Source organism: Elephantulus edwardii, unplaced genomic scaffold (assembly GCF_000299155.1).
Source record: "Elephantulus edwardii isolate Elephantulus edwardi_28Jun2011 unplaced genomic scaffold, EleEdw1.0 scaffold00169, whole genome shotgun sequence".
Taxonomy (NCBI): Eukaryota; Metazoa; Chordata; class Mammalia; order Macroscelidea; family Macroscelididae; genus Elephantulus; species Elephantulus edwardii.
This window is the reverse complement of record NW_006399919.1, coordinates 4772713-4785364: the sequence shown is the minus strand read 5'-3', so window position 1 is coordinate 4785364 and position 12652 is coordinate 4772713. Positions and strand designations below refer to the sequence as shown.

The following is a 12652-nucleotide window of genomic DNA, read 5'->3' as shown; positions in this document are numbered from 1 at the left end:
TGCATTTATCCTTCACTGAAATCAACTTCCTGACAACTAAGAGCAGCCCTCTTAGTTTATACATCATTTCTATTTATTTTCTTTAATTAAAATTTATTAACATTTAATAATATTGCTAATAAAATGATTTTTACATTGGGAAAGTCAGCTGTCAGGAACCTCTTCAGAGTACTGAAGAGCAACAGTGCCAGGCCGGAGACTAAGGTGCTCCTGATTCACACCATAGTCTTTGCCATTGCTTTTTTTTTTTCTTTATTATTAATTTTAATGAAAATTTACAGAGACTTTGGACTTCCATTCATTCGTTGTTGCACTTTTCTCCCTGCTCACCCTTCCATCCCCAGTTTGTTCTTCTCTTTGAAAAGTAAAATTCTTTTATTGTTATACACTCCGTCCCCCCAAGTTCAGTCCACTATGCAGCCTTCAATCTAGACTCCTGTCATGGCAATAATACCTAATCATATATCCTTTTTAAACAGTCATTTCTATTTCTTCAATTTCCTTTTGCCACTTCACCAACAGCCTTTACAAGAAAATAGAGAAAGAGACATTTGGTTCATTAACTAAAGCCTCCTCCTTCATTTCCAGCTGGTTTACAGGCCTTTTTCCAGGTGCAAGACTGCAATAAATCGTCATCAGAGAGCAATGCCTTTAGGAATGTGAGACACTACTACATTGCTGCTGAGGAAATTATCTGGAACTATGCACCCTCAGGGAAAGATGCCTTCACCAATGAAGACTTGACTGCAATTGGAAGGTAATTCAGAAGAAATGGCAGGGAAAAAGCCTGTTTTCTTCCCTCATCCCCATTAACCATAAAAGTTGGAGTCAGTGATTAAAACTGTTGTTATTTGCTGTCAGAGCCAACCCATAGCTGACCCTCTAGTGGGTTTTCAGAGACAATAAATAGCACAGGAGGAGATTGCTCATCTTTCTCCTAAGGAACAGCTAATGGATTTGAACTGCTTGCTTTTGGATTGCAGCACAGCTTCCTACTAGTAGGCCACCAGAGCTCCCTCTTTGTGTGTCATAATGCAATGTAAAGACTGAAACATTTACAAAATAAACAAACAAAAAAACCACAAAACACACAACAAACCAACAAAAACCCCAAACCAAAAAACCACATCTGATATTAAGTAGTTAGTACGAAGTGATGGTTACCATATTTGGTATAAGATTTCTAGTTTGAAAACTATTAATTTCAACTTCATGAGAGAAAGGGGTTTAAAAAGTATCAAATAGTCAACAAAGTCCAAAGAAAACATTGAGTAAAATTGGAAAGATCAATTTCTTAGTTTTCTTTTCTAAAAATTTAGCATTTTGAAACAGAAAGAAATGTAACGGTAACATGACTTTAACAAATTTATAATACAATTTTAAAAACGTTGTCTTCACTTTTCAAAATATCTCCCATTGTATAGATACTGTATGCTAACTTTGCTTCGAATATTTACTATTCTTTTTCCCCTCTGCCTGAAAAACCCTCCCCAATGGAGTCCATTCTGATCAAAAGTTCTACCTTGAAATACACCTTGAATACCATCACTTCTTACTCCCAGACTCTCGTACCATCCCAGGCTGAGCCTTCCCTGGTACATAGCTTGCTAATCATCCCTCCTCTTACAGTGTTCTTTCCTACCACCCATTCTTTACAAAGAAGCCAAGGTGACTTTCTAAGTAGGAGAAAATGGTTAGTGGAGGTGTGGGGCAGTGAATGTCTCTCTGAAAGGGCCAGAAAGAATAAGAATAGCAGAGCCCCTCGCTGCCCCAGGGCAGAAAGCAGATGAAAAGCCCATAGCCCAGCCCCAAGGTGCCTCTAGAGCACAGCAGTAAGAGGTTAGTTAATTCATTGCTGAGTCAGATTCACAGTTATGGTACCAACAATGGGGTTTATTAAGGAAGGAAGTTGGAGAGTAGGGTAGGCAAAGAATATCATTCAATACAAGTCCAAGTTTTAGCCCAAGTTCCAAGGCATAATTCTTCAATTAGTCCAGGCTCCATCCAGGTTCAATTCAGCAACACAAATTCAAGAAGCCTCTGGTTTCCTCAGTCATCCAACAAGGTGTGCCTCAAAGCAGTTATAAGTCGGTTTCTCCTTCAATCATCCTTCAAGAACGGCAACAACCTTTACCATGGCCTTTATCTCCAGACTCCTGCGCTTACTCCTTACCAGTTTTTCCACAACAATGCCACAGTCCACCTCCATCACCAGGGTCTAGCTCTCACCAGAGTCTTGCTCCAGTCTCTCTCAACTCTTGCCACCACAAGTCTTGCTGCCCAGTATAGGAAGCACTCTTACTCTTATCCTAGTCCCACAGCTGTTGATGATTTGCAAGACTATGTGTCTGCAGTTAAGGTAGCTGGAGACCAGAAGGGGCTAACTATTATGACTAACAAAAGCCAACTTTCAGGCTAACACCACAGTGACTTTTCAATAATGTCAATCAGATCATATCCTTCCTCTAATCCGTATCTCTCGTCATCAAATGTCACCTCCTCAAAGAAATTTGACTTGCCATCCATTTAAATAAAAAAAAAAAATCCCCTCCTTAGAGAAGTTGAATAACTCACTTAAAGTCACACAGCAAATTAGTAGTGAAGTTTGGTTCCACAGAGATCTATAATTCCAATGGAGAGATTTCACACTCACACTACACTGTCATTCAAAAGCTGGTGACTGTATTTGTAGCCTGGTAGTTTCTGGTAAACCTCAAGTTTGCCTTTTAAACTGCTTCATGAACATCCCCAGTTGGATGAGTTTCTTCTAACACAATATATCAAATGCTGAAACCATCCTTCCCCCTGGAAAACTGAATGTCTTCTTTCAGTAAATGACATGGACATGGACCCCTCCAAGAGTTCAAGCCCAAAATCTGAACACTATCCTTAGCCCTTTCTTTCCATCACCACTCCTTGATTTTCTTATCTGTCCTGGCTCCTTATGTATTAAACACCTCTGAAAACCACCCACCTCTCTCCATCTCCCTTCCCAGTATCACTGAAGTTATCTATGTACACCTCAATGTGAGATTGTAAGAGTAGTCTCTTCACTGGTCTTACATTTTCTAGCCAATTCTCTATACAGCAGACATAACAATCTTCCTAAAACATAAATCTGAATGCTAAGACTTTCCAAAATCCTCCTCTTTGCCTAGGATATTGTGTTCCTTAAGTCTTATTGCCTATTTTTTCAAGTCTCACCCTCAGATCCCTTGTCGTTCATGATACCTTCTTGTCAAACTTCATAGAAAATGCCAAGCTCCTTTCCTCTCATGAGTTTTCCCATGGACTACTTCCTCTTCTTAAGCATGAGCCTCAATCTAACCACATCTGATTAACGCTACTGCTCCTTTGTTAATGTTGGTTCCTGCTGTTGGTGCCCCTTATCTCCTTTATCTATTGTACATCACTCTGATAGGAAGGGTTTTCACTGCTGATTTTCCTAACTAGAACGACAGGCTTTTCCTTCTAGATCTTTTGAGTCTAGAGGCTCTGCCAAGACCTATTCAACATCAATATGCAATATGCGAACCTGCACTGAGAGATGGGCGTAGTTGTGCATTCTTTGCATGTACTGAACTGCATAAAGACTGCACCACTAGATATTTATTTTCTCCTTGGGAAAACCTTTGCAATCTCTCCTCACCATGTCCCCCCACCCCATGAGAAATGCTCCCTGACCCCTGGTGATTAGTATATGTTCATTAGCATGTATGTTCTTGTCCAAGAACTAAGAATTGGTTTATAGTCTGTCTTCCAGGAAAGCTACAAGCTCTGTGTGCACAGAGACACATAGTTTGTGCTGTTATCTCATCAGCACACAGCAGAGTTTCTGGCAAAGAACAGGTGCTTGATATATTTCTCAAATGCATGGGGAAAGGAGCAGGCCACTTTGTGTAAATCACAATATCTTTTGGAATAAGGATCATAATATCATCAGTAACATTGCTGTGTGAGTTTCAAATAATACATGAATAAAATTTCCTGGGTGTCTGGCATGTTGATATTCAACAAGCAGTAGCTATTATTTTGTCCTTGGGTACACACTCACATTAACACATTCAGCTCACAACCCAAAGTTTGGTAGTTTGAGTTCACCTAGACGGCACTTGGAAAATATCAGAGGTAATTAACTTCCGAAAAAACCATCATTGAAAACCCACATTTCTATTCTGACACACATGGGCGTAACCAGGAGTCAAAATTACAGCTTTATCTCATTGGCAACTATTCCTATTGTATTGTTCCTTAAACATTTCACAATGTGACACAGATATTTTACTACAGAAGAATGTATTATCAAGTGTTGACATGAACCCTCTTGTAACTTCTTTTCACTGGAACAAGTGAGAATTCCAGTTAGTGATTCTTCACTCCTTACCTAATCTTCCTTCCAGTGCTTTTGTTTCCATACTTGTTATGGGTTTCTGTAAATCTTCAGAAGGGAGCTCTGGTTGTGCAGTTCACAGGGCAGTAAGTGGTATGAGAGTAAATCACAGAGCGAGCAGACTTTGCCATTTAGTCAGAACCAGCTCATAGCTGACCCACCAGCAGGTTTTCAGAGGCTAAAACTGGCATCTGAAGAGACTGCCCATCATCTCCCTCAGAGCTGCTGGTGGATTTGAACCATCAGTAAGGTGCCGCCTTTGTAATTTCAGAGGTAATTGTGTTTACACCTCAATTCCCTATGGACTAGGCCACCAATAGCGCTCCCCAAATCATGAATTTGTTTTTGTTAGGTGCCACTGAGTTGAGTACAACTCATACCAAGTCTGTGAACAACAGATAAGAACCCTGTCCTATTCAGAATGTACAATTCATGAATATTAAGCAACCTCTCTAAGACTGACAAATATCTCATGATTCTGGCTCTCCTTCAATCCTGTTAAACTCTTTTCCTTTTGGCAGTGAATCAGAGATATTTTTTGAGCAAGGTCCTACAAGAATTGGAAGCTCATATAAAAAGCTGGTTTATCGTGAGTACACCGACAACTCATTTGCAAAGCGCAAGGAAAGAGGACCTGACGAGGAACATCTTGGCATTCTGGGTGAGTGTGTATGGAACATAAATAACTTCCCCAAAGTGACAAAATAAAAAAAAGAAAAATGGGTTCAGGATCTTCAACACGATTTCTGCTTATAAATTTGGTATGTGATGGGCTCTATCGTCAATAAAGTGTAACTTTACAAAATGAAAATTATTAATAGTAAATTGTCATCATTAAAAACCAGGCTAACTTCAAATGATGCTGCCTTCCATCCCCACCTTCAGAAAGGTAAGGATAACGGTGTGTTTCTGTGACCTATTTGAGTTGTTAGAAATTAAAAGGCACATTGCCATGGGAAAGTCTGCTGTTAGGGACCTCTCCAAAGTACTGAAGAGCAGTGGTGTCTCTCTGGAGACTAAGGTGCGTCTGATACAGGCTATGGTCTTCGCAATCGCTTGTTATGCATCAGAGAGTTGGATAATGACTAGGGAGGATAGAAGGAGAATTGATGCCTTTGAGCTGTGGTGCTGGAGAAGAGTATTGAGAATACCATGGACTGCTAGGAAAACAAAAAGATTCGTCCTGGAAAGGGTTGAACCGGGTGGCTCCTTGGAGGCAGGGATTCTGAGGCTCCGTCTAACATACTTTGGACATGTTGTGAGGAGAGACCAGTCCTTAGAGAGGAACATCATGCTTGGGAGGGTGGAGGGACAGCGCAGGAGAGGAAGGCCCTCTATGAGGTGGATTGATTCAGTGACTGGGATAATCGGGATGGGAGTGTCGGAGACAGTGCAACTGGCACAGGACAGAGCGGACTTTAGGGCTGTTGTATATAGGGTCGCTATGAGTTGCAAGCGACTCGATGGCACATAACAACAACAACAACAACAACAACATTTGAGTTGTTGCTGATGTCAGAGTCTACAATGGCTCGAAATGGCCCTGTGAACTTCAGCTCAAAACCTTGCTCTATCCTACACCATTATCACGTCCTCAGCCTTTGAAAGTTACTCAATTTTCTACACCTATTTTCTTCTATAAGTTGGAAATAATTCCAGTTCTTATTTAATAAAGTTGCTTGGAAGATTGAATGAAATGAAACAGCCACAACAGACATAATAAAAATGTTCATAAATGGAGTCAATGTCACTGAGAACTTGTGTAGAAATTATAGAATTAAACTTCTGTGTAAGTCTTTTCTGAACACACATTAAAATAGTATTTAAAATTTAAACAAGAGATTAAACACTTAGAAGAGCATACAGGAGGCTTTTAAATTCTACGTCTTATACAATGTATATATGTGTTCATTCTACATTTCATAATAATATTAATTTTGATGATAGAAAATGATAGATTCTCCTCTATATCCGAGACAGTAGAACTTAACTGCTTTGGGTGGTCAAGATTTATAGCACCCCTTGACTCTTAGAGCAAACAGCACACAAATGGGGTTTTCAGGTGTTACAATCTACCCAACAGCAAATAATATCACTGACACAGCGAACAGAAGTCTAGAGGGAACAGCGGAAACACTCTGAAGAGCTTTTAATAGTTGTCCACAAACCCTGGCTTAAATTCACCCAGTCTCTCCATGGGAGAAGCCCAGCTAATTTGTTACCATAAAGATTATGTCCAGGGAAACCTGATCAGGCAATTCTACTCTTACTACAAGGAGTCACCACAAGCTGAAAATCACTTCAATGCAACCTAACAACAAAGCCTCTAGACTGACTCAGACCAAAAATGATACTAAATGTCACTTATTTTTTTTTCTTTTTCTTTTCAAAGAGAGGAGCGAAATCTCGCTTATTTTAAAGTAGATCCAAAAATTCCAATTTTCTTTGCCGAAGGTGTGAAAGACTTGATTTTTAAAAAAATATTATAATACTCTTTTTAGTGTGTGTGTGTGTGTGTGTGTGTGATCAAATTGGATCTGTCTGGCACAGGAGGAGATTGCCCCTCCTTTTTCAGCAAAGCATCTGGTGGATTCAAACTGTGTACCTCTGGGGTTGCAGTGTAGCTTCTTGCCACTGAGCCACCAGAGCTCCCTGAAAGACTTGTATAAAAATAAATAAATAGGGGAGCATTGGTGGCCTAGTGGCAAGAAGCTGCACTGCTATCCCAGAGGCGCATGGTTCGAATCCACCAGATGCTCTGCCGAGGAAGGAGGGGCAATCTCCTCCTGTACCAGTCAGATCTGATTTGACGGTACACACGCACACACACAAATAATAAAAAAATAAAAATAAATATATGCATACATACATAAGTAAATGAATGAATGAATAAATAAATGAATAGATAGATAGATAGATAGCAAGCTTTCCCTTTACCCCACACAGCCATTTGTCCCCACGAGTTCTTGCCAGAGGACAAGACTAAAAGAAAATAATAATAATATTTTATGCATTCTGCATGTTACAAGCTAAGTGAGATTGATAATTATCTCTTTGTCCCCAGGTCCCGTCATTTGGGCAGAGGTCGGAGACATAATCAGAGTCACCTTCAAGAACAAAGGAACACATCCCCTCAGCATTGAGCCAGTTGGCGTGAGAGTCACTAAGGAAAATGAAGGCACATACTATGCTTTGCATTACAACGCCTCAGATGAAAGTGAGCACAGTACTCTGAAATGACTCATTCATGTTTCAGTATTGACTATGCTGGTCATCTCAAAAATCTGTTCTACAAAACCTGAAGGCAGGGATTTGAAAGGAAAGAGCTCATATATCATCATCCTCATCCTCTGGCATCCCACCAGGAAGTAAACAAATACCTTCTCATCTATTTCTGATTGGTTCATGGAATTTTGCCCTTACTTAATTAAGTGTGAACAGGTGTAAAATGAGCATTCTCCTCCCAAGTGAGTTACAGCCTCAGAAAACCTGCCCAACGGTCAGCTATGAGTTGGTTTCAACTCGATAGTCATGAGAGAGAATAATAAGGATCATTATTGACAATGCTCGTAATATTTTTATTTTTATTCATCACTCATTTCTAGAGTACTATTTGAAAGATTATTCATTTTAACAGTTTTGTAAGTAAAAACTTAAATGACATTTTAGAATATTTTCTAAATATAGGAAGACATAAACAAAAATATTATCCATGGTGGTGTTGTTATGTGCCGTTGAGTCATCTGTGACTCATAGCGGCCCTGTGTACAACAGCTCTGAACCCTGCCCTGTCCTGAGCCAGTATGGACAACCGTTATTTTAATCTAATTCCCTCCCGTGCATATGTAATATATAATTTAAATGTGGTTGAGCTCATACTATATACTTACCATTATAACCTTGTTCTTTAAAATTTTATACCTTGATTGTGTTCTCCTAACATTATGAGATTTTCTTAATAGTATTTTAATGCTGTAAAATAATCTATCAGCTATGCGAAGGCTGGTCAATAAAGACCTGCAACCTGGGCAGACTATTTACCTCTCTAAACTTAGTTTCCTCAGGTGTAAAATTGAGAGAGTTAACACATTCCTTTTAATTATAAAATATTTTTTAAACTTCAATTTGTTGCCATGGAGTAGGCACTGACCACTAGCTGACCTTGTATTTCTGAGGCTGTAGCCTGCCCTAGAGGAGGTTGGCCATCTTTGTCCCCCTGTGCCAGTGATACCAGGACTGCCAGAAAGACACAACCTTTGCATCAGAGCGGCATCTCCCTGTAGGGTTTACCAGCAGATCTCTCTATTTTCTGTTATGTTTTAACAAAATTATGCTGATTACTCTCTATGACCAGACACTGTTCTATCTGCCGGAAACAGACACCATGCTTGCCTTCAGGGTTAAGTTCATGAAATGTGTGAGAGGGCCAAGGGAGCACAGAGAGAGGCATCAGGGAAAGTTTTCGAGAGGGAGTCACGCCCATCTATGACCAGTCACAAGAACACCAAGCAGATTCCATTCTAGCCCTCAACAAGGGACTCAGGAAGAAATTAGCCTAGACTAACCCAGTCTGCTGTGGTACATTGATGACCACACTGGAAACAACACTAAATCTCTTTAATGTGACTTGTCTTACAGGTACGCTTCTTCCTCACTCCTATTTTGTGACACCTGGAGAAACATTCACCTATGAATGGACTGTCCCCGAAGCAGTGGGGCCCACTTATGCAGACCCCGTGTGTATATCTAAGATGTATTATTCTGCTGTGGAACCCGCCAGAGATCTTTTCACTGGTCTCATTGGGCCAATGAAAATATGTAGGAAAGGAAGTTTAAATGAAAAAGGGAGACAGGTAAGTTCAATCAGGAAAAATGAAAAGATATCTTGCCAATCTATTTGAATTATCATCAACATAAGAAAAATTCTGAGTTTTGAGGCAGTGAGAGTGGTGTACATAATAACATTTATTGGGCTTTCTTTTCATGCTTATTAAATCAGTATTGCCTTATAAAATCTAATGTATAGAGATGGCCTTGCTAACATCGTTGTTTCAAGATGGTTGAAAAACAGATTTTCCATTGAATCTGAGGTTTCTTGTGGCACAATAAGCATTAACACAGGTACGTAATTATCAGTTGTTAATGATAAGAATCTCATATTCACTGAAGAAAATATTACTCAAAGTGTATTTTTAGAAATGAGAACATTACCTTTTGACCTGTTTTTCTTGTTATATGCCATCAAGTCACCTGCAACTCACAGCAACCCTATGTACAACAACCCTAAACCCTGCTCTATCTTGTGCCACTCTCACTGTCTCTGACACACCTATCCCCATTACCCAAGTGACGGAATCAATCCATCTCATCAAGGGTCTTCCTCTTCTGTGCTGTCCCTCCACCCTCACAAGCTTGACGTCCCTCTCTATGGACTGGTCCTGCCTTGCAGCATGTCCAAAGTATGTCAGATGAAGCTTCAGAATCCTTGCCTCCAAGGAGCAGCCTAGTGTCAGCCTCTGTAGGATGAATCTGTTTGTTCTTCTAACAGTCCATGGTATATTCAGAACTCTTCTCCAGCACCACAGCTCAAAGGCATCAATTCTCCTTTTATCATCCCTAGTCATTGTCCAGCTCTCTGATGCATAGCAAGTAATTGCAAAGACCATGGCCTGTATCAGGCACACTTTAGTCTCTAGACTGACTTCGTTGCTCTTTAATACTTTGGATAGATCTCTGACTTTCCCAATGCAATTCGTCTTTTATTTCTTGGTACCAAGACGGTTGTGAAGCCAAGCATGCTAAAGCTGTTTACGATCTCACCATCAATCATGATGCTGCCAATCAGCATGTGGTGACAACAATCTTTGTTTTCTTAATGTTGAGCTTCAATCCATATTGAAGGCTGCAGTCCTCGACCTTCTGCAGCAAGCACATCAGAGCCTCCTGAGTTTCAGCAAGCAGGGTTGTGTCATCTGCATAATGCAGATTGTTGATGAGTCTTCCTCCAATCCTGATACCACATTTCTCCTCATAGAGCCCAGCCTCGCAGATAATCTTTTCTGCATATAGATTGAAAAGACATTGAGATAAGACACATCCCTGGCATATACCTTTTCCAGTTTTGAACTGTGCAGTGTTTCCTTGCTCTGTTCTGACAACTGCCTCCTTAGGTTTCACATAAGCATAACTGAGTGTTCTGGGACTCCCATTCTTCTCAGGGTCAGCCACAGTTTGTTGTGATCCACACTTTCAAATGCCTTTGCATCGTCAATGAAACACAGATAGACATTCTTCTGGTCTTCTCTACTTTCAGCCAAGATCCATTCACCGTTAACTATAATATCCCTAGTACCATGGCCTCTTCTAAACCCAGCCTGCACTTTAGGCAGTTCTCTGGGATAATCTTCAGCAGAATCTTGCTTGCATGTGATATCAATGATATTGTTCAAGAATTTCTGCACTCTGTTGGGTCATCTTGCTTTGAAATGGGAACATGTATAGATCTCTTCCAGTCATTTGGCCAGTTATTGTCCTCCACTAGCAGTTATGGCAGCTGAGGCTGAGCCTTCAAGTATGGAAACACAATGGAGGAGGAACAGTGGTAAGCAGACATTACTGATTGGAACATGGAGTGTGAGAACCACAGATATAGAAAAATTGAATATTGTTAAGAAAGAAACGGAATCAGATGATCCATGCTGGAGATGAAAGGGTGAAAAAAATGGGGTTGCCTTCATAGTAAAAAAAGTCATTTCTAGATCCATCTTGAACTACAATGCTATGAATGACTGGACAATGTCCATATGCATATATGGAAGCCCAGTGAATACCACTATCATTCAAATAAATGCATCAACAACCAGAGCCAAAGAGGAGGAAAGAAAAGATTACTACCAACTTTTGCAGTCAGAGATAGATCGAACATGCATTCAAGATGCATTAATAATAATAGGTGACTGAAATGCAAGAGCTGGAAAACATGGACTTGGTGATAGAAATGAAGCTGGAGATAGAATGATAGAATTTTGCACAATGATTTATTCATTGCAAATACTTTTTTTAAAGAAATGTAAACACAGGCTACATACATGGATTTCACCTGATGGCATGCGTAGGAATCAGATCGATTACATCTGTGGAAAGAATCACTATTAAGTAAAATATTAATTAAATGAATATTAATTAATGAAAATTTAAATTCTTTATCTTAATTAAAGCTCAATATTAACTGTGAAAACTAGGCCAGGTGTTGATTGTGGAAAAGACCACCAACAATTCATATGTAAGTTCAAGCTGAAGCTGAAGAAAATGAAATTGAATCCATGGGAACCAAGTAGTGGAATAGCTTGGGTCATATGGAATTTCTACGTTCAGCTTTTTTTAAGAAGCGCTAATCTGCCTTCCAGAATGGTTGTACCATTTTACAAGCCCACCAACAATGTATAAGAGTTTCTTTCTCACCACATCCTCTCCAACATTTATTACTTGCTGTCCTGTTAAGCTTTGTCACTTTTACTGGAGTGAGATGGTACCTCATTGTAGTTTTGATTTGCATCTCTTATTGCCAGTGATTTGGAGCATTTCTTCATGTGTCTGTTGGCAATCCGAATATCTTCCTCTGTGAAAAGTTTTTCTATGTCTTTTGCCCATTTTGTAATTGGGTTATCAGTTGCTTCCTACTAGTATAAGTAAAAAAATACTAAAAAAAAAAATGCAGAAACCCTAATTTGACCTTTTGAGCTAGAAATAGACATAGTTAACACTATAATTATTTTTCTTTTAAAAAGAAGTATCTTAATACCTTCACAAGAAATTAGCAAATGGATGGGTAGGGTGAAGGGAAAGGGAGGCTACAGCAAGGTTTTGATAAGATAAATAATGCGACCTTACAACTGGACTTGATGCTATAGACAAAGTGCATAAGAGTAATTGAAGGAAAACCACACACAGAAGCTCGTGGATTAAGACCTATCAACTTATTTCTAAAAGACATCCTGAAATCCTAAAACCTTCTGAACAGTGAGTAAAAGACAGAACACTATAATTTTCAAAAACCTTGGAGAATATACACTTGAGATTATTTTTTTAATTTGGTCACAACTCAAGTGTGATAAATGCTTTAAAACAGATACATAACAGATGTTTTAAAAAATACTTCTAACTAGTAATCTCTCTGTTGAGTATCGGCTATACTTGAAGCCAATTCTTTATTATTATTATTATTACTACAATAAATCACTCTATATTACAAAAATATTAGCA

At 39.3% G+C, this 12652-nt stretch overlaps 1 protein-coding gene across 1 annotated transcript in view; it reads left to right on the top strand.

The window, feature by feature from the left end:
• CP (ceruloplasmin (ferroxidase)) overlaps positions 1-12652 on the top strand; it is a 90613-nt gene that overhangs the window by 42957 nt on the left and 35004 nt on the right. The window contains exons 6-9 of the mRNA XM_006895574.1: positions 589-757; positions 4912-5051; positions 7455-7607; positions 9029-9243. Coding sequence (XP_006895636.1) covers positions 589-757; positions 4912-5051; positions 7455-7607; positions 9029-9243 — 677 coding nt within the window. The remainder of the gene's footprint in view (positions 1-588; positions 758-4911; positions 5052-7454; positions 7608-9028; positions 9244-12652) is intronic.